Raw genomic sequence first — 26132 nt, 5'->3', positions numbered from 1 at the left:
TAATCCCCGGTTTAAAACGATCCCTATTTGCATCATTACTACAATTGTCATCAATATGGTTTAATTTGTGTGTCAAATTAATTTTCACATCAAGCAACGAAAGACTTGACACAAAATCAAGCGCAGTGACATTCTATAATTCATACAACCAACCCCACTGAGTGGAATAAAACTTAATTATTATTGTGGTTGTATGAGTCAGATTTCGGTTTGATTAAAAATTATGTATTCATTCTTCACAGCTCAAACCATCGCCTTGAAACTAATGAATATACTATTTTATACTTGTTTAATTAATCAATTAATTAGGAGCAGGATATGGTTTATTGAGATCCTTGTGCATGAACTGTCTAAAAGAGTATATGGGTTTGTACGTAAAATATGAATCAGTCAATGATGATCATTTCCATTTGTGACTCGATCATTTCAAAAATTAAGAATTTTTATTAGTTGTAGCAAAGAAATAAATTTCATAAACATGAAGTATGAATATAAAAAAAATAGGTATACCAAGTTGCTTTATTCTACGGATAAAAGCATTTAATTGATAGAAGTGTTGTAAAAGATCAATTTGCAAGACTTTGGTCCGATGCCATAAGAACTACTTACTGCATGCGGGAACAAAAAAAAATAAAGTGCGAAAATCACTATCCATTGTTAACAAACTAACAAATTAATTAAATGAATGAGAAAATGAATTTCTTAACCTAATAATATTCGATATTTGGATGCAATGAATATGGTTTGGAAATTGGAATTACAACTAAGATTGCATCCTAAATGAGAGGCCACAACAATCACAACGCTGCTGAATTTTAACATAACAAGATCATAATCCCACTGGTCTTGCTTTTAGCAAACAAAGCTTGAGCATTTTAGTGGTTGAAATTCCATAGATCTAATTAAAAATGTATGTGCCCATTTTCTAATCTTTGCACATTGATGCTCTTGTATAAAAAAATGCGAGTATATCTTGAACAAATCATATGGTGAATTATCTATGTTCTAAAAGGTACCAGTCAGACGGTGGGTTGAGATCTAGCGCCTAAGCATCTAGACGAAGACTAAACGGATGCAAATACGAGTTTTTTAAATTAAAGTTAAAAGGCGAGGCTATGAGTTAAGAATTCATTTTTCTTAAGAAGAAAAGACTATATATGATTGAACATGTTGAACTTTGATGTGAATGCCAAGCCCAAAGAAAAATGGTTAATTCCTACTTACGAACCCACCACGCAACGAAGTTGCCGAACTAAGAGAAAAACGTTGCGATAGAGATGGGTTGGATGAATGAGAGAAACAAACGTGTGGGATTCTCACCCCTCAAATTTTCTCTCCTCTCATTTCTTTCCCTTCTCTTTTTATTTCTTAGAAGATAAAACAAAATAATATCGTAGCTTAATCTTAAGCGTTCAAATAGGAGGAAAATTCAGATCTGAGAGTAACTAGCACAATTGAGTTATGTACATTATGAAAATTATTAAAACAAAAATTACAATAACACGCACAATATTATATTCAAGTTACAAAATTTGTGGAACTAAAGGACTCTATTTTTCCCTCCTCTCCTTTTTTTTTCGTTCTCTTTTTATTTCTTAGAAGATAAAACAAAATGATGTCGTTGCTTAATCTTGAACATTCAAATAGGAGGAGAATTTAGATCTGATAGTAACTAGCACAATTGAGTTATGTACATTATGAAAATTATTAAAACAAAAATTATATTAACACGCACAATATTAGATTCAAGTTACAATTGAGGATGGACGCGATTTGGTTTTACTTGTTTTAGAGTCCATATCGTAATTGGAAAAATGTTTTCAAGAGTTCAATTTGGTTCGGTTTAGGCCCTAAACTAGTAGTGTAGAAGACATTAACGGAAACAAATCAATTCATTTAGTGATTGGCTTCAGTTTGGTTTAATTAATTTTCCCTTGTAAGAAATTAAGAGAAGCAAAGTGGACTTCATATGGTCATTCTAGTAGTCATTGAGAAAACCGAATCGAACCATCAACTTGGTTCGATTTGCTTGTTTTGAACGATTCTTTTACCCAACGTTAAATACATTGAGTTAGGATTCAATTGTCCATGAAAAACAACATGTCTTGGAGTGGCTTGTCTGATGGGCTAGTTGGGATCAAGGTCTAAAATATCGATATTATCCTGATATTTTTATCGAAATTTTCGTGTTTTTGGACTACCGATATTTCCGATATCATCGATATTTTAGACCTTGATAGGAACTCTACATGGTACTAAGTCACTCATGTATCTTACCATGCAATGTATAAAATGTAAAATATTGTACTAATTCATTATATATAAATGATTATGGTGTGTTTAAATTTTTTTCATTAATTACTATATATTTTATATACTTACAATGTTTGACAGCTCACTATATAATCAACTTAAATTAGTTAAATCCATTATGCAATGCATTTCCTTCCAATTTTTTGTGATAAACTAATAGATAATTGACTAAATAAACATCTTGCAAAGTTTCAATAAAAATTTTCAAGTTTTTCTTACAATTTCCGTGGTTTTTATTCAATTTTTATCGATATCGATAATATCTCGATATTTTCATCGAAATTTCCGTGTTTTTAGACTACCGATATTTCCGATATCATCGATATTTTAGATCTTGGTTGGGATAGATTGTGATCAATAAAAATGGACCTGAGTCAAGTTTCTTACTTGATGTGTCAAAATGTGAGATGAATAAGACTTAGACATGATGGGTTATGGATTTATAATAAAGTGGGTTATCTAATCATTAAACATGGGTTATAAGTCATGTCTTACAAGTCCATTTCAATCCAATTCTATCCCTAAGACTCAACCACATCCAGCCTACCAAACGGGAGTTTTTAAGCACCCTTCACTAACAAGCCAATTTAAGCTAGTTTTTAGTGGCAAGTTCTATAACGCATGAACTTCTAAACACATTGCGTATTGGTCACATAACTAATCAATTCGGCTGTTTTCCATGGTAACCATTTATTGAAAAATGGGATTCTCCATGGACTCTTTAACACATCATGTTTTTGATACAATGTGTCACATCCCTGTCCGGGTCCACCACATCCCAGGCCCGTTCCACAACCGTAGCACGATATTGTCCGCTTTGGGCTTACCATTCATTCACAGTTTTGTTTTTGGGAACTCACTAGCAACTTCCCAGTGGGTCACCCATCCTGGGTGGCCTCCTTCTCGCTTAACTTCGAAGTTCCTACGGAACCCGAAGCCAGTGAGCTCCCAAAATGCCTCGTGCTAGGTAGGGATGGAAATATACATTTAAGGATCACTCCCCTGGGCGATGTGGGATGTTACAATCCACCCCCCTTAGGGGCCTGACGTCCTCGTCGGCACACTTCTGGTCAGGGATTGGCTCTGATACCATTTGTTACATCCTGGGCCCGTTCCACCACCGTAGCACCACGATATTGTCCGCTTTGGGCTTACCATTCCCACACGGTTTTGTTTTTGAGAACTCACGAGCAACTTCCCAGTGGGTCACCCATCCTGGGAGTGCTCTGACCTCCTTCTCGCTTAACTTCGAAGTTCCTACAAAACCCGAAGTCAGTAAGCTCCCAAAAGGCCTCGTGCTAGGTAGGGATGAAAATATACATTTAAGGATCACTCCCCTAGGCGATGTGGGATGTTACACAATGTTTTATAATGTTGGCACAACAATTTAAGTTAAACTGTGAGATAACAGAGGGTACATAGAGAGTCCCACTATTAAAAGATTATACTTAACATTTATTAGTTCAAATTCAAGTGAAAAAGACGAACACAATGCTTGACTTAAACCCGTTTTTAAGAGAATGCTCTTAATATTTTTCAATTCAAATTCAAGTAAAATGTGACGAACACACTGCCATTAGCCAAAACACATAAAACGCATACAGGACAGTACTAGTGTGGATTGGGTACTCTCAGGTATCTCTACTCTAGTGTCTGACCAAAAGAGTATGCTAGACGCGTTTGACGGGTGAGAATGGGCCCCATCCACGCAAAACGCACACACACTCGGCCATTTTTCCCTATTTATAATCTCTCTCACCCCCTCCCTTCACCAAAAACCGCCATTCCCAAACTCTTTCGCCTTTCCCTCCTCCTCCAATAATTCCACTCTAAACCCCCCAAATCTAATTAATTAATCCTCCCCAAATTTGATTAATCTCCACCTAATCATCTCTAGTCATCTGTCTATATAGTATATCTATATATATAGATTGTGTGTGTGTGTGCGTGTTTATATATATATATGCAGCCTTGTAGCAGAGAAATGCAGGAAATGAACTCCTTGTTGAGAGAAATGCAGGAAATGAACTCCTTGTTGAACTCCTCAGCCTCCTCCTCCCAACTCTCCCTCCAAGACCACCACCACCTCCAACAACAACCACACTCTCACTCCCAGATGCATCATCAAATTCCAACCCCCTCCGCCTCCCACTTCGACTCCGCCACCCACGACGACTTCCTCGAGCAAATGCTCTCCACCCTCGGCCCCTCCTGGGCCTCTGCCGCCGACGATGCCCCGCCTCCGCTCTCCTCCAACCCCGACAATGTCGTCTTCTCTTACGACGACTCCGCCACCCTCGCCGCCAAGTTTCGCAGCCAGCAGATCAGCGCCGGTTCCGGCGCTAACAAGTCCGCCTCCGCATCAGCCGCAGCTGCTGCCGCCATGATGCTCCAGCACCAGCTCATGATGTCCAGATCAGGCGCTGCCGACTCCGGCTTTGGTCCCACGGGATTGTCTTTGGGAAACAACGGCGACTTTGGCCGCTCCAACAACGACGTCGGCGACGGCTCCTCCTTCAAATCCCCCAATCAAGTGGTGAGTATCTCTCTCCATCTCTCAGTGTCTGGAGTAACTGAAGGCATAAATGTAAATTTACAATGGTGAACTAATGGAGTGGCATAAATGTAAATACGTTATTTTACAGGGCGCCGATGGGGCTTCTTCCGTTCAATCCCTGTTCAATGGCTTCGGTGCATCACTGCATGGAGCTGCGAATTCTCAGTCTCCAAATTTTCACCACCCTCAGGCATGCCCCTGCTCTTAATTTTATTTAATTATTATTATTAATTTAATTAATCACGATTGGTTTTAATTCGGATTGAGAATTATGCACAGGGAGGTCAGCTGCAAGCGCAGAACTACGGAGGTGCAGGGGCGGCGTTGAACCAAGCTCCGGCGGGTGGCTCGGCTGGGGCAGCGCCGGTCCAACCGAGGCCCAGAGTCAGGGCGAGAAGAGGTCAAGCCACTGACCCACACAGCATAGCCGAAAGAGTGCGTTTCAGTCAATTTTGTTTTTAGGAAAATAATGAAAAAGAATCTTTCCGTATTAACGATAAGAACGAATAAGAACAAAATAAAAGAGAAAGTGAATAGTATTATGATTAACTTTTTAAAGTAAAAATATAATTTTTTGTTAAAATAAATTGTACCAAAATTTTTTCATTAAAGTTCCCTTCGTTTTTCGTTGTTATCTGCGCAACCAAACAGAAACGGCTGCAATTCTTTGTTTGTTTCTATTCGTCAGTTATTCTGATTTCTTACTGAAATGGGGTTGCACTTGCAGTTACGGAGAGAGAGAATTGCAGAGAGGATGAAGGCTCTGCAGGAGCTCGTTCCCAATGCCAACAAGGTAATTTAGTTCAATTAATTAATTAACCGATTAATTACTTCTCAATCATAATCTGTTAATCCAGATTAAACAATGTAATTATTTGCGTTTCATTGTTAGCAATTTTTCTTCAATGCCAATTAGCGTTAAGTGATAAAAATAAATAAATGATTGAGATTGAGTATAAAATATCTAACGCATAACACATCGTTAATATGTCACTATATCGGTCTATCAAAGTAATTTTACAGTGAAAAAGCAAAAATACATTATAGACTTATGGTATGCTATTAGCTTAGAATGCTTAAAAAGCGAGTGTAGGTAAATTTCTCGTTCGGTAGACAAGTGTTCGTCTTCCATTCAGTAGGAGGTTTTGTTTTGAACAAAAAAATGGTAATTAATCCTTCCGTGCGCAAAAAGAAAGGAGAAAAAGGGGTACTCCGGACGACCCAAATGCCGATTTGTTAGGCTAATAATGGACTAATGGAGTATTGGAAACTCTACTAGTTAGTTAGACTTGCATTCTTGTAAATAATATTGACTCAAGAAAATATTAGTATAAATAATTTTTTAATCTAATTAATCTAATGATTAAGTAAAACCATCATGGGGTGACTCAGTGGGTTAGGATGAATTCCATGTTTGTTTTCCGCGCGGCACGTTCTGGGTTCGATTCTTGATGCTGGTAAATCATACGATGGTGGACAGGGAAGGCTCAAATGCCCTTTTGAGCATTCCCAGCCTTCAAAACGGTAGACTGTCATGGCGAAGCCTATATTCGTGTAGCTTAACCATATACTTATTGGGTCGCAAGTAACTACTTTTAAGTATGTGTAAAACCAGTTTACCGTGCAAATGGCTCTTTACCGCGAAAACGGAAGTTAATCATGCATATGCACTATGGTTCGGACTCGATCCCCACAATTCCCCTCCTTTCCTAACAACTAACAATTAAAACCACTCACGCTATCAGTTGTTTAAAACTAGTTTAGTATATTTCTATATGCCATGTGTGTGTATATGTATACATATATGTTTTCCATATGAGATGGGATCTAATAATTTAATGAATTGGATGTGGGTTTTGGAATGACAGGCAGACAAAGCTTCAATGCTGGATGAGATAATCGATTATGTAAAATTCCTCCAGCTCCAAGTCAAGGTACTGCTCTCATCTTTTAAGTTAACTTATTATTTTATGTGCGCATAAGTGTATAATTATTGATTAATTAAAGGAAAAAAGAGAGATTCCCTGGTTGGTTGACTTGATATTGTTTGCTAGATTAGAATCTGGATATGATAATTAAGTAATTAATGTGTTAATTAGTCATGTTTACTGACTGGCATTGTGCTTTTTGGGCACACCACAATATGTAGGTTCTGAGCATGAGCAGGTTGGGCGGTGCAGCTGCTGTTGCTCCCCTTGTTGCTGATATGTCCTCTGAGGTAAATTCAATTCAAAATAAACCCACCCATAATATACCATTATGTATACTTTTGAAATCTCGACTTATCTACACCAAGTACATTTCTAAACTAATAACACATTGTTGTTATATGAGAAAATTTAAACATATGACATTGCATTATTGATTTGGGTACTAACATAAAGGCGTACTTGTGTGAATAAGTCTTGTGCCATTTTCGTTTCTATATTTTCAACTGCATTGATTTGAGATATTGTAGTTTGCAAATTGCAAGACGAGGACATTCGTCGCTCTTTAACACTTTTGTGTAAGAAATCTGTCAAATTTACACAATGTGTTATGAGAGTGTCGATTTTGTGCAAGAAATTAATGAAAGTTGACGAATGTCCTCGGATTAGAACATTTTGCAAACCGTTTGGACCTTATACGTGTCTTGGCCAAGCAGAAACCCACCAATACCACCCCATTTTCACCCACCCTACACCCAGCAGTGTTCCCAACCAACAAGAGATTTTTCAATATTATCGGTACACGCGGTGATATATCACTTGTTATTATATAAATGGTGGGATATATGTGTTAAAAAGTTAATAACTTAAAAATTAAAATTTCTAACAACTTTTATCGTTACAACTAAAAATTTTCTCTGGCCAACCCCATATTCTCCTTCATACAAAACGACAAAAGAAAAAGCAGCACGCGTGCCACTTTCTCAGATTCGTCTTTCTCTTTTGGCCTTTGTCCTTTCCTTTTCATACCTTTAAGAAAAAAATCAACTAATATTTTAATCTTTCGTCGTCGCTGTAGGGTGGCGGTGACTGTATCCAAGCCAGTGCCAACGGCGGGACCCGCGGACGGAGCTCAAACGGCAACCAAACGGCCTCCTCATCCAACGACAACAGCATGACGGTGACAGAACACCAAGTCGCCAAGCTCATGGAGAAAGACATGGGCTCCGCCATGCAGTACCTCCAGGGAAAAGGCCTCTGCCTCATGCCGATTTCGTTGGCCACCGCCATCTCCACCGCCACATGTCACTCCAGGAACCCCCTCCTCCACAACAACAGCAACAACCCCCAAGTTGTCCCGTCCAACGGCGGTGACGGGCCCTCCTCTCCCAGCATGTCCGTGCTGACAGTCCAGTCAGCCACCATGGGCAACGGCGGGGTTGACGGTTCCGTCAAAGACGCCACCTCCGTCTCCAAGCCCTGACTGACCTTTTGGCTTTGGATTTACTTTCTGGCGACAAATGAACATACATAGTGACGTGGACTCCAAGGCCGTATAAAGTCTACGAAAATAAGGCATCAAGGGTGGTGCTTTTCCAACGACGCCGTATTTGCGTAGACTTTGGCTAAAAGCTAACTCAACCGCACCACCAGATCCTCCATAAAACCCCTTTTTACAAAAAGATGTTTTTGGGGTCTCTTTGTTTTTTTTCCCTTGATTTAATCTTTTCTTTTGTTGTTTTATCTGAAGAAAATTATTATTTTCTAGTGTAATTTGGTTCGCAATGAATTGAGACTCTCTCAGTGTTTTTGTGTCTGGAATTCAAAGACTATGAGAACTGAACTACTCATCACATTAGCCCATCACACTGGCTATCTCGCACAAACCAAAAGTCTGGATCTTTCTCTTCAATGTCTCGAATCTCTTGATGTTTGAACTCCTGACACAAATTCTAGAGAGGATCTCGATTCTTCTCCAATGTACTTGTGAATTTCTGGTATGTTTCGAGATATTTCATATTTCAAAGTTATCGAGCATGTTTATCTTGAAAAATCATGATTATAGGTTGGTAATGAAATGACTAGGGTTTAATAATGATGAGAGAATTATTAAGGAGGAGTATTTTATCGAAAACGAATGGGCATCAGTTAGGCTAAGCTTTGATGACTTTTTCTTTTTCGGGTTTTGTTTGTTGAAAGTTCTTTTAGATTTTAGGTCAACTGAGTGCTATATTTTTCTTCCATTTTACGACAAAGACATTTCACTTGGTAAGCCTAAACACCTTGTGTATGACAATTTAAAGAAAAACTTGGCAAGAGTTGTGTATATGTCTTACAAAAGTACGGGATTTTTGTTCTACATGACTTTACGTTCTTGTTTAATGTGAAAGTTGACTTAATACACTAGTCGTACTTAAAATTGATTAGACAACATGACCAAAATTATGGTTTGTTCCTTTATATGTTAGAGAAATTTTCTCTAGCAACGCACTAAACTGTGATTTGTTTATAAAAAAAATATACAATTTGGCATGAAAAAATAATCAATGCAACTTACCCACCCATGAACTCTAATTTTGTTCTTAGTTGTTGGAACTTGGAAGGATCCATCAGTCTCTTGGATGTTAGGTTTAAGTGGTACCTAACTCTTGTTGTTTCATCCCATCTTTCTAATCCCTTCTAATTTGAATAGTCATTATACACAAAATTTTGTGGGTCCAATAATTTTGATCTCCTTCAATCGCTGCGATGATGATTGCTAGACAGCTTGGACTCAGATTTTACCCTTCTTTTGCATGAATGAATTTTTCTTCTCTTCTCTTGAGTCAACAATTTTCTCCTTATTTATGTGGATAATTTTTAACTCGAAACGTAAATGATAAATTATCATGGGAATCCGATCATTCTTTATGATTTTAACACTATTTGACTATTTGAACGTAATATTTCAATATGATAGTCTGATTACGTGATTGGTCAAATACTCATTCAACACGTGAAATTATGTACATTGATAAATTGTACTCTTACATACTAAATCGTGCTTAAATACAAAAAAGATTCATTCCTTTATAAAGATAGTCTGACGACGCATATAATTGGGTTGTAATACTGAAGTTTTTCTCCATACCAACTCGCTAGTACTTGGTGCATAAGAAACCTAACAAACAAACAAAGCATACTTAATGAACCACAGCACATATAGTTACTTGACGGTTCAAATCGAAATCGATTCGTAATCATGTTATCATATGTGATTCGAAAGAGTTGCGTTTGGGTGATTCGTAGAGTTGAGGTGGTATACATTGTTTACAAAAGGCAAGGGACAACACACGTATTATATTAACCTTCACATAGTGGTCTAATAGTTGGGATGAATTTAAGGTCTATCTTTCACACGGTATATCTTAGATTTGATATTTGACACTAGTAAATAACACGATAGTGGCCATAAAAATGGTAAAATATTTATGTGAATCCTTCAGGCTCTCAAAAAGGTAGATTATAGTGGTGAAGCCACATCCCCTTATTATTAAAAAAACACATGTTATATTACCCTTTACTTACCTTCTTTTTTCTATTATCCTATGTTAGTTAAATCAAAATTAAAAAGACTTGTATTGATTATTTATTAATTATCGTTCGGTTAGAAGGCACCATGACTAATGAAACAAAACTAATATTAAAAAAAAGGGAGAGGTTCAAGATAACATGTTCTTTTATATGGCTTTATCAATTCGTCTTGATTCAGTATAATTTGTTTATATGTAGTTGGAAGTTACATGTAGTTTGACTCGTATGACGAGAACAGTTACATCATATATTTTTTATGACTTCGATACTTAGTTATGACTAATCTCGTTATTCGTAAGTCATTGAGTATATAATTCCATCTCTTCATCGTTCATCATGTCTAGTCATAGTTTATAAATCTTCCTCCAAACGTAAGAATCTCTCGAGCTGTAAGGACTCATTGCTCTCACATCAAGCTCTTAAAAAAAATAGTAATTTTCACACTCTCGTTTTCATCTTCTACCCTCCTTTTTTTCTTATTTTGTTTATTAATATGTCGAGACCGAGAGCGACAGAGATGCATGCCCACAGCCGGCTTATTGATTTGGAGGTAGATATTGGTATCAAAGAGCTTTCATGCTTGATCTTCCGAGATCTGCCCAAAATATTCAATTTACATATTCTTCTTCGCATTCTTTTTTCAATGTTTCATACATGGATGATGCACATGGGAATATTAAGAGACATGTAGTCCATTACTTTTTGTCAATTCTTCACCACCCCATCATTCAACCATTCACCCTCCATTTCTAAATCCCTAATATTTTTTTAGGGTTTATTTAATTATTTCTCTAAAACAAAAAAAATCAGTTAATGACTTCACCACGATAATTTATTTTTTCAGGAGCCAAAAAATTATAAAAAAAACATTATCTCCCATGCAACCATCGTGTGATTCATTAGTGTCAAGAATCAAACTCAAAACTTGTCGTGTGAAATACGGGCTTGAAATTCATCTTCAACAATTGAACCACCACCACCTCACTGTGGTGTAGGGTATATAATTATTATTACATTGTTTTTATTATTATTAATCTATTTTTGCCCATAACTCCACTGAGCTAGTCAAAGAGATTGCACAATATGATTCCAGGATGATTAAACAGTTCATAAATATAACTAATAAGAAAGGACAAGGATTGTCTGCCCTCCATTTCCGGTGCCCTCTCTGTGCCCTCCTGTTTGTGTGATCACGGTTAAACCACGTCAACGTTTTATATTACTATTCATTTTTGTCTTATTATATCTATAAAAATATATATAAAATATTGATGTGGCTTAACCGTGACCACACAAAACAGTAGGGCACAGAAAGGACACCGAAAGTGGAGGGCAGACAATCCTTGTCCAATAAGAAAAGATGTTGCAGGAACCAAAAATAATAAAAATGTGGCATTGAAAATTGTTGTTACATTTTCCAAAGTATATTTGTTTAATATTTACATGAGATTTTTTAGTGTGTTTGAAACTTCAGCACATACGCCATATGTCATTATACAAATCGAGGGATACATGAAAAAAAAAAATAGAAGCATTTTTTGTCACCACCATAATTATGGTGAATGCTCACCATATACCTAATCAATTGACATATGTCATTTCACCTAACTCTAGTTAACTTTAAAATTAAATGTTACTTTTTTCAATTGAAAATAATAATAATAAAGTAAAAGGATATGTGTCAATTGTTTAGAACTCTGTTGACTATACACCATAATTTTTACTTGCACTTAATTAAGATTAGATGTTGCTCTCTCTGTTTCTGTATAATAACATATAACGTACCGTCGTGTTCTGAGTAAATTGAAAAATCTCTCAATATTTTTACTTGCGCTTAAATTAAGATTAGTGGTTCCTTTTCAAGACTAATAAACTCAGAAACGATTTTCCCTGAATTGTTCTATTCAGAATATGCGATTGCAGTGCATAGAGATATGACAGCCAAGGCAAAGGAAAACGATTATAAAAATTTGGTAGGATACCCGATCGCGTCATCTGTAAAGCATTTTTTACAAAAGCATAAAACCTCATGTATTTTAATCATATCTGACCTTTCGTTGGTTCCACCTACTACGAGAGCTTTCCTAATCACGCAACCTTACCGATGTTTTTCTTATACTTAGAAGAGAGAAAACTGAGATGAAATTCGTTCATATAAAGAAAGGTGGCACCCATCTGCAAGTGCAGGCCTTCATCAGATTGCGGATAACCTATCTGAACAAAACTGCTCCGAATTCAATTCAATCCCAGAACCAATTGATTTTGATTAGTTCAAATTCAACAAGTTACTAAACAACCTAATCGTGTTCGTTTTGCGATTTTTTTTTTTTCGCAAACGTGCGTCCAAATTGAAGGGGAACAATACAAGCAAACTTTCTGAACTTGCAGGATTCTTCAAACCTATGAACTGTGGTTCCAGAGCTAAAAAGAACATGTCAGTAACCTACAACAATGAATTCGATATGCTTGTATCAACTGTCGCTAACAAGAAGCACGATCTGCAGTTTCACAAAGTCATTCCAAATGCAGATGTAAAAAATTTCACGTTCAATAGGTAAGAATCGAATCCATCAAGCACATGATCTCTAGCTCGAGAAATCGAGATCTAAACCCTGTCATGTAAAAGCGGGAAAAACAGAAGGAATGTATCAAGGATTTTCTACTGCATTCCTAATCACATCATCCAGTTTCCCTATTGAGAAACTAAGCAAAGCATCTCCACTCCAGTTTCAAGTCTCAAAAACCTGTAAACAAATTGAAGTTTTCTTATCATAACCAGTTTACTGACTGTTTTGGCTCAGCAAATCCTCGGCTTCTCATATCGACTAAGCTCTGGAATTCTCTACATTCTCTCCATGGATACCTTCGATCAGAACACTGGGATTGACCACATGCTACCGCCTTAATTCTTCCGATTGCCTAGATGTCTTAGGTGTGTAAAGAACATCAAACTTAAGAACCACAGAGAAGTATTCCAACTACGTAAGCATTCAAATTAATACAAAATAAAATTGTGCGAAAAGCACATTTTGGCAGGTATAGACACCTTTCTTCTCCAATGTTTCTTATTCAAACATAAATGGACACCAAAAACTGACAACTTCCAAAAGTGGTACCACCCCTCTGCAAGCCTCAAAACCAGTATAGATCTCCGCCTCCCACCAGATAATGAATTGAACAAGAACCCAGGAACCGATCAGGATGATTCCTTTAGTCTTCAGGGGCCAAGTCAAGCTTCATACCCCTGAGAAAATGGATAAACGTTCCACTCACTGCAATTATCGGTATCCTAAGTTTTTATGTAAATGTAATCCAACTCCCACCGAAGTATTCCTAGTAAAGTTGTAACTTATAACATAGAAGCAATGAGACACAATAGAATATAGTATCAAGCAGTATTGTCATAAAACGAAAGTGCAGATGCACGTAAATGTATTCAGTAATCATTTGACATGTGATCCACGAAAATGGAGTCAGAAACCGATACTCATTTTCTTCATACGAATCTTTTACTAGTCAGAAGTAAGCTCTAGGCATTAATCCCACATTACTATTGCTGTACAACAACACATTAAACTGATTTATTCAACCAAAATTGACATGAAAAGTTTTAACTAGTGGTGGTAGGCTTGTAAGTGTAAGGCTCTGGAAGTGACAACGGACCTCTCCTCGAATCCTTATCATCCAAAAGCCTCTTCAGACTCTTGTTCTTGCAGTAGAGCGCATCAAAATGCTTCACCTAAACCATTTCCAAAACCCCTCAAGAGATTAAAACTAAATAAATAACAAAAATCCAATAAATAAAAACAAAAACTTTGAGCTCCATGAAACCCAAAATCCCACAATGTGAAGTAAAAATTGAAACTTGAGAATTGGGGATTTCAGATTTTACCCAAGAAGTACGGCAGTGTTTGACAAACTCCTCCCTCGAAGCTTTGCATTCTGCTGCGTACAACTGGCCCTTCGATGCGATTTCGGTCTGCTTCTTGTCCGATTCTTTCTCCACACACGCATAGAAAGCGTCCCGTGCCTTTCAAGCACATCAAGTTGCAGATTAAACCCCAAATTTCAATCCTTGACATTTACATTTCAGAAGAGAAAGAACGGAGGAGAGAGATTGAGGGCGAAATAGGACCTTATAGCAAGCTTGTCTGGCATTGGAGAGCACGTCTGTGTGAACCTCATCTGGGTTTCGTGCGGCGTAAGCTTCCTTGGCCATTGATTCGAAATCAGAAGAGAGAGAGCTCTGAATCTTTGATTCGGTTGCTGCGAGTCGGAGAGGACTGCTCCGCAAGATCCGATGGCGCGTATGGGTGAGTGGGCCGTGTTGGGCCGGGTTGGGTGTTTAAGCCGCAGTTGTCTTGGACCGACTTGATTGGACTTTGATTGTATGGGCCTCTAGACAATAGGGCCCATGGTTCAGAACATAGGTTCATATGTGGAAACTTGTTCACACTGCAAGTGCAAATGGAGTGGATGTATATTAGTCTATATATTCTTTTGAGTACCAACACCACCAATGTGTTAAGTTTATCTTGTTTGTATACAAAAGCGAGTAAATTTTTCTTAAAAACGATGACAACTTCTTTGAACAGTTACGTGCATATCACCTATTTTCATCGTAGTTGTTAGAAAAGTTATCAACTAGGTCTTAGTCGGGTAGTGCTCTTCGTTCTAATGTTAGAAAGATGTTCAAGGTTCAAGGTCCCATTTCGGATATTTATATTTGTGTTTTGATTCTCATAAAATTGGTAAGCACATCATAACCGTAATCAATATCTAATTTCTTATTTTGATTACATTTAGTGGCGGATCCAGAAAATAATATTAGGGGGGTCAATAAGAATAACGAGCGCAGCGGGCAATTTTTTTTTACCAGAAATAGCATGCATATCACAATTTCAACAAGTCTTGATAGGCCTGAAGTCATTTGAAAATGCATAATGTACACTTGTTAATGCCTCATTTGCAAGGGTAACTAACATGTTCTAAGGTTGTTCTCATATGAATGCTTAACAAAGAAACACACTTATCTTAAACACACTAACAATGTTTGATATCATTGCATCCCATTAATATGTTTGTCCAAGTATGATGATGCTTTGTTATTCACTGAAATCACCATTTCATTCACTCTTCTTTCATACATTTTATCAAAAGGGCATGTATGAAGCCAACTCTAATCTTCATAAGGGCAGCACCCAAGGTATCCATGGACATTCACCGAAGTTTGAAGGGTCAGCACCTTGGTATCCATGGACGTTCATAGAAGTCCCCCGCCTCTCAATGCATCCGCCACTTATTACATTTTAAAAACACACCTTAAGTTACATAAGGCGAACATTTTACCTGTGACCTCATATTCGATGGTACATGCTCTTGACAAGTTGAGCTACGAATCCCTTTTATACAAAATAAACTTTAGCTAGAGTAGAGTGGGGAGTAGGTATGTTAGTTGAGGAAGAAGATAGACAGTGTAGTCAGCTATAAATAGAAGACTAGAAATATACGCTGCTGTATGAAGTGAGTTGAATGGATGAGGGAGAGTAGTAGACTGGACTAGTACACAGTGAGTTGAATGGTGCTGTGTGCTCACGTCTCTTTCTGTCAGCCGTCCACCGCCCACCTCCGCTGCCCTCGATTTCCATCCTTTCTGTGTTCCTCCTCGCACTCTCTCTCTCTCTCTCTCTCTCTCTCTCCTTCTTCCGCCTACATAGCTACAATCTCATCAGCTTCTAATTTCCAGGTGCACTCTTCTTTCTTTCTTTCATTCTTCCAAGAAAATAAGCATTGAATTTTATTTATTTATTTATTTATCCCGTATATAAATATCTCTATTTTTTTTTTCAAGCAATTGTTTTTTTTTTTTTCATTTTCCCAGGCAGACCCTCGGACCTTCCCTTTTCTCCTCTTTTGGGACATGATAGAAGAAGGATTACCATACAAAAAGGGGATGACAGAAGGATTACGATACAAAAAGCAACAAATTAATGTCCAGACAGATTGATGCGTACATACCATACATATATGTATCATAATAATTTTATAATTAAATAATATATACCATACAAACCATGCCGACGAGAGATTTTTTAATATATTCGGAATACGGACATATACAATATATGTCATTATAAAAGTAAAGGGATACTTGTATAATAGCGTATCTGCCCATGTTCTAGTCACACTAAAAAATGGAGCACACTCTTTTAGCCAATTGCTTGGCCATGTCTGCCACACCATCAGAAAGTATTATTTTCTTCAAAACCTAGACAATAATTAATTTCTTTCATATTCATAACGATTTGAACTTGCTGATTGGATTTTCTTTTGTTTGGGTGCATTGATGATGACAGCCAAATTTTCCGGTTTCAACTCAAATCCGGGTTTCGTTGTAAAATCTGGAGGTGGAAAGAGGAAACGTAAGCCCTTGTGGATCACAGCTGAGTGCCAAATATGGACAGAAATTTATAAACTTTTTCTGGTGCCATTAATTACCTTTTACAACTGCCAGATTTTCCTGGATTCTGATTTACTGCCCTTTTTTGGATAAGATTTTTTCTTTGTTTCCAAGGTGAATGAATGTATTAAATAGCTAGGGTTTGTGTTAGCTTTATCTAGGCTGGCCCAAATAGAGTTTTTGATGTTCTTCTATATATGTTGTTGGTTTTTGTTTTGTTTCTCTGAGAGGAACTTGTTTTAGCTTCAGGAGGAGCAACAGATTTGCTGCTTCCATTTATTTGCAGCGGGTTACTCGTCGAGGTAACAGTCGTTATCTACTTAAAAGATTTCACTTCATGTAGTTTTATTTAATTGTTTCTTTCACTAATGGTTTTCATTTGCGAAACTGCCGCGGCAATTACTAGTTGATGATGAAGAACTTGAATTTTATTTACGAGAAATTGATTTTGATAATGAATTTGAGTCATTGAAGAAGATTTCATAAATTGTTTACGTGCTAATAAGCGACGTGTGTTATGAGATTCTTTCTCTTTTATTTTTTTGGAATTGTTATGAAGGTGTAGTACCTACCGATACTTTTTAAATCCTTAGCATAAATTGTTTACGTGTTAATAAGCGACGCGTGCCACGAGATTCTATCTTTTTTTTCATTTCTTTTTTTTTCTGGACTTGAATTTTATGTACGAGAAATTGATTTGATACTAAATTTGAGTCGTTGAAGAAGATTCCATAAATTGTTTACGTGTTAATAAATGACGCGTGCTATGTGATTTTTTTTTTCTTAAAAAAAATTGTATGAATGAGTAGTAACTATAGATACTTTTTGAGTCCTTGGCGTAAATTGGTGTTAATAAGTGACGGGTGCCGTGAGAATTCTCTTTTTTTTGGTTGACTTGTTATGAAGGAACAATTACTATAGCTTTTTACTAATAAGTACTTCTTCCTAATCAAAACTAGTTTACATAATTCAAGTTTTTGTGTCCCTGTTTTTCTGTTTTTAAAGTAAGCTATTTAATATGAAATTTACAAGATGCGATTGTCTGTTTTGGATGCTCAATCAATATATGATCTTTTTCAATCCAAAAAAAAAAAAAAGAAAGGCTTTAATTTTTTTCAAATTTTTTTATCTGTTTACTCTTCTACCAATACTTTTATACAGTCGATTCAATTCTGGAGTCTTATCTTATCAAAGATCCTCAATGTGAGCTAATTAGTGAACATAAAATTGTGCTAATTAATTATTAACATTAATAATTCGTTCATACATTTTTTGCCTTCCGTTTTGAAAATTTCCTATTAGGTATTACTGCAGAAGCGTTATGGAAGAGGGCATGTCAAGCACGGTCTCAAACAAAGGAGTGAAATGTAAGACTGGAGAAGTTTGCGGTCCAAGCCTTGCTACGAATGACTCATCAGATGGTGCTAGTAGGCGTGTATCGAAAAGGTTCAAAGGAGTTGTTGAGCAGCCAAATGGGCATTGGGGTGCCCAGATATATGCCAATCACGAAAGGGTTTGGCTTGGCACGTTCAGCTCTGAGAACGAAGCAGCTATGGCTTATGATAGCGCTGCAATCAAGCTTCGTGGTTGCGATTGCCATCGCAACTTTCCATGGACCAAATTCACCTTTGAAGAGCCACACTTTCAAAATCAGTACTCTAAAGAAGCTGTGTTGAGAATGATCAAGGATGGCTCCTACCAGGCCGAGTTCTTAGAATATCGAAGGAGTCACGCTGCAAGGGAGAGTTTGAGGAGTGATATCCAATTTGGCAGCTTGGCTAGGGTGCATAACAACGGAAATGGAAAGATGTTGAACCGACTTCTTTTCCAAAAAGAGCTGACACCAAGTGATGTTGGTAAGCTGAATAGACTTGTGATACCGGTTAGCAATGCCAAACGGTGCTTTCCCAGCATTTCTGAAGCCACAAGTCAGAAGGTCGAGAGTTGCTCCAGCCAGCTAGTGTTTTATGATAATATGATGAGGTCGTGGACTTTCAGGTACTGTTATTGGAAGAGTAGCAGGAGTTTTGTGTTCACCAAGGGTTGGAGTCGGTTCGTAAAGACGCACCATTTGAAGGCAAAAGACATTCTTACATTCTTCCAATGCCAGTACAAGCAACTGGGGGACAATGGTAACAAGGAGCCTCAAACATTTTACATGGTTAAAGTTAACTGGGATGGCGTCGAAAGCGAAGATGTTAGCTGCTTGGTTGAGAATGATGCTAAAAATTATCAATATGATAACTGTAAACTTGAAGCTGTAAGCCAAAATATGAATGAAGCTGAAGGAATCCTTGCTGATCAAAAGAAACGTTTCAGGCTTTTCGGCGTGGAGATCTGCAACGAGGTGGCGCATTAGCCTCGAAGGTGTTATAGTTCACCCTTCAATGCCTCAGAATTTGTTGTTTGAGCTTTTGCAGGGAATATGATTAATTAGGTTTTGATTACTAAACATACATCCGTCCTTTTGAACTTACAGGATGTTAGACTGAAATGGATTAATGTGCTCTTAATGGTTTTTAGCTGACAAGTTTTGTGATATTTTGTGCATGCTTGCATATAATTAGCAGATATTTCGTAATTAATTGCCGCTCAGGTAAAACCCTTAGATGGTTGATTCCATACTATCAAATTTTCTTATCTTGAGGAACAAGATGATGGTGACACAACTAATTCGTATATTTTTATTTAATGTATTTTTGTAAATAGTGAAATTTTAGCTTATGAAATTGATCTTGTTTACTTTTTTAATTATTGATCTTCTGGATAGTCAATGGCGCCCATAAAATTTCGGAAAACATATTTCTAAAACCCAATCTACTTGCAACGTGAATGGACACCATGCGTAAAGATACTTCACCTAAAATAAAATAAATCATTCCAAAAACACAAATGTTAAGAGTGGGGCTAACTAAGGATAAATTTTACACCCATTAGATGTAAAGTTATTTTCAAAATAAGTTATGAAGTTTCAAAATAGTAATTACAAAAAACATTTTGATAATATCATGATTTGTAAAAAACCGTACATATATCACGTCACGTGTCACTATTTATTAAAAATTCATATTTAGATTTTCAATAAAAACTTTAACCACTCACATTGCAGCATCCTGACACATGTCCTTATAAGATATTTTTGAGCACGATTGGATTTCGGGAGTGCAATGGAACGAGCGGAACTAAGCAGCAAGTATGTACTATCATATATTCATTATTTGCTATCCAAAAAAAAAAACCCCATTATTTATTTCCCCGTTTCTGTTCCTAAATTCCTAATATATTTTCATTAGGGTTAGGATTCCTAATCCTAGAATTATTACTTTTCCTATTCCTATTAAGGTTAGGATTCCTAATCCTAGAATTATTACTTTTCCTATTCCTATTCGTAGGAGGTTAAGGAATATGGATGGTGCGTTGCGTGGCTATAAAATTACATGCCATTCCTATGATCCAATTGCGCCTAGCCATGCTTGTATTTCTCTCCCACTTCAGTTCGATTCTCCTTTCTTTCATCTGATCAGATTCATGGCGGTCGCCATGAGAGTTCTAGGTCATGATCATACTATTATAGCTAGGAAAAGACCCCGCAGCAGTACAAAAACACAGTCATACCCAGCAGCAGCACCACCTCCACCGGCCTCGGCCTCTGATGATCATATTCATCACCCTAAAAGACAAAAAATATTTTCAACACCAACAGCAACCAGGCCATCATCAAGAAATATTGATGATCTGCCAGAGTCTTTATTAGTTGAAATCCTTTGTAGACTCCCTTGTTTTAAGTCCGTTTCTCAATGCAAGCTCGTTTCCAAGCGTTGGTGCACTCTCCTATCAGATCCTCATTTTATCCGCCTTTTTCTATGTGTTCAAAGGAATCGTAAGAAAAAGCCAACAGGTTCTGCCATAAGCATACAAGGGGAGGAATTCCTTAGTAGAGTTTCACCATCCTCTAGGCCCCTAGCTCAGTTGTTCAAAGGGCTTGTGAGCATCCACGGTTTGAAACAAGAGCCAATTGTGGTAGGTGCCTACAACGACTTAGTTTTGTGCTGCGCAAGCGAGTATAGTCAGCGCGATTACTACATCTGCAATCCACACACAGTCCAGTGGGTTCCTCTTCCTCCCCCACCTCAAGTCTACGGTTATGTAACGGTGGGGTTCACCTGCGATCTTCCCTTCTATGACTATAAGAAAGATGATCAGCAAGGGGACATCATCCAGCTTAATGCGGAGTATAAGTTCAGGGTTGTGAGATTAATTGATCCTCGTGTTGATGATGATGACGATGATGATGTAGTTTCCTGCGAAATCGAAGCACAGATCTTCTTTTCGGAGACCGGTGAATGGAGGGAGTTCGTTTTGTCATCCCCATCCGCCATCGCGGTAGGAGACCTGTGTAGAGAGAGTATTGGCGTTGCTTCCAACAAAATGTTGTATTGGCTGGGCGGTGGAGGAGAGTTTCTTATTGGGTTTGATCCGTTCATGATCGACAACAGTGATAATACTAGAACTCATTATAAATGCTTTTTCAGTGAGTGTGGCGAGTGGGATTCCGGTTTAATGGATTCCCTAGTTACGCTTGACGGGCGTCAGTGGATGTGCGAGTACTACTCTCCTACTCGCACTCTGTCTATTTGGGAGGTGTATGAAGCAAAGGTAGGTGATCAGACGGTCATGATCCACGGTGGAGCAGGCAGTTTGTGTGTGAGACGTTATAAGAGCGTATACTTGGGGGATGAAGAAATGGTTGTGATTAGTCCAAATATAAATCATATTAGAGCGGTTGTTTTCGACCCGAATACTGAGGATTTGGTGTATCTGGTTATAGATAGTACCAGAGAGATAGTACCAGAGACTGGAACAAGAAAGACGTTATCAGGTGCAATACTCGTACAAGAGAGATGTCAAAGGTGTCTACAAATCAGACAATCTGTTGTTTGCACCTCTTTCCATTTGTGCTTCCGTGGTGGCCGACACCAGTCCGTCAACTACCACAACGTGGCGAGCCCAGGCCAAACCTCTCAACTTGATTTGGTAAAATAAAGAGATGAATGTTTGTATCATGTTTTTGGTAATTAAAATAAAGAGATGAATGTTTGTATCATGTTTGTATCCAAGACTGATGAATAAAAGGGCGGGATATCTTCTGTGTCTAGCTTTGCTGACGGTCACATTACCATAATTTAGTGTTTTTGGTTAAGTATGTGTGTGGATAAAATTTTAAGAGTTTTTGGCACCTCTCAATTTCTTTACAAGTTGGATGATCGGAAATGTTCCTTTCGCATATGTAGGCCGAGCATTCTTTTAGTGGAACATCTAGCTAGGTTCAACTCTCATGACCTTGGAAGTTTGTGCATGGATACGTATTCACAAATATTAGGGGGCGTTTGTTTGGCCTCACTAAGTGGGACTGGACTAGACTGGATTAAGTATTTAGTGAGTCCCATGTTTGGTAGGTAGAGGGACTGAGTTTAATGGGATAAACCCGGACTCGCTCAGACAAAGTCCTTCGCTAAGCATTCTTAGCGAGGACCCCCAATTTTCACGGTACTACTAAGCCCAGCGAGAGGGAAATTCGTCGCTCGTCTGCGAGAGAAGACATCATACTCCTTCACCCTCGTCCTCCTCGCCCTCCTCTACGTCCTGCTTGCCGTCCTCTGCTCCTCGTCAGGTAAATTTCGAATCTGACGATTTTCTTCTTCGATTTTCTTTTGCTGATCGTGAACGAAACGACTTCGATTTTGTCTGGTAAATTATTACTGGGTTATGAACGACTTCGTTGTTTTGGTTTGAAAACTTTTCAATAACTGATCTGGGCAGTTGAAAATAAATTAGGGTTTTCATTTTTAGGTTCAACTTGATATTAAAATTTGGGCTTTTACTGGAGTGGATTTGATATATATATGAATTTCATCATAATTTGTTCTGCCATCGTTGAATTTCATCTAATAATTGATATGTGTATATAGTCTATGATTGTATGTGTCTATATGTATGTATGTACTGTGTGTGTGTGGGTGTGTCCTTCCATATGGGTATGCTGATTTTGGGTCTGTGTGTGTGTCCTGGAATATTCAGCATATTCAAATCCTTGCAATTGGACCGAAGTTCATTGTTCTGATTTCAAGGTGACTTCTATAATAAATCTCAATGGACTTAATTTGTCTGGCACTTTGTCTCCAAGCATTTGTAATCTTCCCTACTTAACTGAATTCAATGTAATCTCAATGGTCTTGCTTCAATTTCCTGCATCTAATGGCTCATGTTCATGGGTTGTTTGTCTTCTTGATTGATAAATCATATTGCAATATATGTGTGAAGCCCATGAATAATGGGGCTTAATTGCAGGAAATAATCTTACAGTTGCATCGTGATCCTGTTTTGATCTGGGTTCAGATTTTCGTTTGGGAGATGCATCCTTATCTTTCTTTGTTTGAGTATTCGTCTACTGTGATCATTGGAGTTTGTATGTATAAATGAAGGAGCTCCATGGCAAAAATGAATAGAAATAGAGCAACCTCAAAAGCTGTAAATTGATTGCTCAAAGGCTAATTTTTTTGTTAATTAGTTAGATATCCAGTACAAACAGAAAATAGAATGAGCGACTTGTTTCTTTTTCGACTTGTGATAGCTACATATTCGAATGCCTTTATCGTTTGATTATGATTAAAATATCTTTGTTCAACCCCTACTTCTTGATTCAACAGATTAAAAAGACCAAATAAAAAAAAAACTATAATCCTTAATTCAAACTAAGCATACGAGTATTCTTGTTTGATCTCTAATCCTTGTTTCCATTTGTTTTTACTTGATTTTTTGTACTTCTATTTATTCAGTACGATTGGTGGTTGTGATCTTTTAGGCATGGAATTAATACACAGAAGGCAAGTCCATTGAAATGCTCGAGACATCAGTAGGAGACTCCAGTAATCCACATGAAGTTTTGCGGTCAATCCATGTGGGTCTTTTATGCGTGTGCGTGTAGCGAAATCCGGCAGATAGGCCAAGCATGCCAGCTGCAGTTCTGATGTTGAGTGGTGAAAGTGGATTGCTTGAACCTGAAAAACCTGGTTTTTACAGTGAAAGGGATCTATATGACAACAAAGTCGATCCTTGTGTAAACAAGGTTACAGCTTTTTCAGCTAATGAAAACACTTTTACCCTACTCGAGACTCGATAGTTGATATTTCATGTTGCTGTTTATTTCATCATAACTTAATCTGATGTCTACTGAAGTGAGTCAAGTCAATCAAATATTTCTTGAGTAACCTGCTTATACATTTTCTTGCTTTACATATACTTTGATATCAGCGGTGACTCGATTGAAGAGGAATTCAATTTGATTAGATGATACATTTGAATTTATGTGATTTGGATTCAACAGATTGTTCACTGTATTTTCTAATATTTGCTGCAGTATGGGATGTACTAATGGCTTTTTTCTTTTCGGTACAACTTAATTAAACACGGTTCAAAAAAACACCAACATGAAAGGTAATAAGGCAAACGACAAAGCAAACAAAGTTGCAAAACACAACCAAAAAAAGCAAACAAAGCTTTAACTTTAATCTACAACTTTAAACGAAAGGTGAATAATTAAGAAAAGCATTCTGAACCCTATCAATTGTTGAGAGAATACTTTTTTAAATTGATGTTTGGAACAATGCTACTCTTGAATCATGTATATTTCTTTCGTTGGCAAAAAAATTTGGTTTTTGTATTTTTATTGAGTCTCACTCTCATCCAATATTATTAATTTAAATAATATCTTTAATAAAAAAAAGCAATTAAAATAGAACAATAATGTAGTTGTAGTCTGAGCAAACACCAAACTAGTGAACATTACTGTTTTCTTTATCTTGCTTCTTAGTCCGACACTGCACCAAACGCTTCACTAAACTAGTCCAGCTTAGTCTAGTCTAAGCCAGTCCAGCTTAGTCCCTGCAGCTAGTCCAGTCCGAGACAGTCCGGTGCAACAAACGCACCCTTATAGTACACGGACAAACAAAACAAGTAAACAAATTATTTTTATTGCTCTCCCAAATATTTCAACACAAAAACTCTCAAAGACGCAATATTAGAGATAATTTTAAAATGTACGACACTCTTGTTTTCTAGAGACAAACTCTAGATGACTCACCACCCTCATTTCTTGCTTCTCACTTCTTGGTTATTTGCTTGCTTGCTTATTTGATACAAATGGATTGGATGCTTTCTCCTTTTATAGGGCCTAGTTGGAACTTTGGAGGAGCATGGGAACATCATGCTAGATTATTCCACTAACTTCCTTTGCTAGAGTTGTTTATAATTAATCACACTAATCTTGCATGTTCGTACGTAGAAACCTCACCATTCTTCTAGACTTTTTCTAGCCCAAGTGCTAATTAATTTTCATGGTCTGAGCCCTTATTCTTTGGGCTGGTGTTGATCTTTCAACATGGTAGTCATCCCTCGTACGTAAATCATTAGTTTTTTCGTTCTTCGGTTCTTCCATTGAATAAAGGAAAAGGCAAGCAATCTTTTTGTTAGTAATTTGTTTTGGGTATACATGTTAGGACTGAACCAGCCACAGATGTCTATGTTTTTAATAGATTTTTTTTTCCCTTGAAAATACACACATGAATAAAGCCTTGAACTATAAATTGGTTTCTTAGAGCTATCTAGTGCTCTATTAAACATGAATGAATATATTGCATCAAATTAAAATCAGTGTCATATTAGAATCTTAGGAAACAACCAACAAACGAGCATAGGCCATAAGAAAAGTCTTGATGAGTTCCTCTTGTTTTGGTGCGAGGCTTTTGTTACCTTCAGATAGTAACACTTGATGAAGTTTTCATTTACATCTTCGAAATTAATCCTTAAAGCTCTTTCCAACCTTGCTTGCTCTTGAACGCCACCTCTTTGTGTCTTTGGTTTAGAAAGTGATATTTTTGCCTTTGGTTCAGAAGTGCCTTTGGTTCACTTTAGTGTCGTTTAAGGCAGCACCCTTCAAATTTTTTTCAGCGAAACAAGCAAGTCCTAAACTTCGTTATAGAACTTCGAACTGCTTCTACAGTGTCACTAGATAGGTCCATATACTGGATCGAAATGTACATATGTGCGTATGCACATATGCCTCGTATACAATGTAAGATCCAAATATGATGTCATTGTATAAGTTTGACTATATTAGTTTCTAGTGCATCTGTGGTTTAGAGTTTAGATTCAAAGTAGAAATATGAGACGATGAGACAACTGTGATACAACGAAATGTGCAAGTGATGAAATATTAATTTCACGCTTTGGGGTAAATTGAAAA

General features: G+C 37.3%; 3 protein-coding genes and 1 pseudogene across 4 annotated transcripts; 3 read left to right on the top strand and 1 right to left on the bottom strand.

Annotated features, from left to right (window-relative positions):
* The first annotated feature begins 4076 nt into the window (after positions 1 to 4076).
* On the top strand, positions 4077 to 8619 carry LOC126613989 (bHLH transcription factor RHL1-like). The gene is made up of 7 exons (XM_050281620.1): positions 4077 to 4849; positions 4959 to 5060; positions 5150 to 5305; positions 5598 to 5663; positions 6739 to 6804; positions 7020 to 7088; positions 7877 to 8619. The coding sequence occupies exons 1-7, from the start codon at positions 4277 to 4279 to the stop codon at positions 8279 to 8281; spliced, it is 1437 nt and encodes a 478-aa protein (XP_050137577.1). The 5' UTR covers positions 4077 to 4276; the 3' UTR covers positions 8282 to 8619.
* A 4704-nt stretch (positions 8620 to 13323) lies between these two features.
* On the bottom strand, positions 13324 to 14684 carry LOC126614000 (cytochrome c oxidase subunit 6B-like protein new16). Of its 2 annotated transcripts, XM_050281631.1 has the most exons (4): positions 14507 to 14684; positions 14264 to 14401; positions 14035 to 14110; positions 13324 to 13615 (listed from the first exon to the last, which is right to left on the bottom strand). In XM_050281631.1, the coding sequence occupies exons 1-4, from the start codon at positions 14588 to 14590 to the stop codon at positions 13608 to 13610; spliced, it is 306 nt and encodes a 101-aa protein (XP_050137588.1). In that variant the 5' UTR covers positions 14591 to 14684; the 3' UTR covers positions 13324 to 13607. The 2 variants fall into 2 exon arrangements, with proteins under 2 accessions (XP_050137588.1, XP_050137587.1); XM_050281630.1 differs by lacking the exon at positions 13324 to 13615 and having other exon boundaries at positions 13755 to 14110; positions 14507 to 14683.
* Positions 14685 to 16717: 2033 nt separating this feature from the next.
* On the top strand, positions 16718 to 19190 carry LOC126613990 (AP2/ERF and B3 domain-containing transcription factor At1g50680-like; annotated as a pseudogene).
* A 1169-nt stretch (positions 19191 to 20359) lies between these two features.
* On the top strand, positions 20360 to 21874 carry LOC126587437 (uncharacterized). The gene has a single exon (XM_050252510.1). It carries the CDS (start codon positions 20360 to 20362, stop codon positions 21872 to 21874), a length of 1515 nt encoding a protein of 504 aa, XP_050108467.1.
* Positions 21875 to 26132: the final 4258 nt, after the last annotated feature.

Source organism: Malus sylvestris, chromosome 2, assembly GCF_916048215.2.
Source record: "Malus sylvestris chromosome 2, drMalSylv7.2, whole genome shotgun sequence".
Lineage (NCBI taxonomy): Eukaryota > Viridiplantae > Streptophyta > Magnoliopsida > Rosales > Rosaceae > Malus > Malus sylvestris.
Note: the sequence above shows the minus strand (reverse complement) of the source record. Positions and strands in the feature narration are given on the sequence as shown.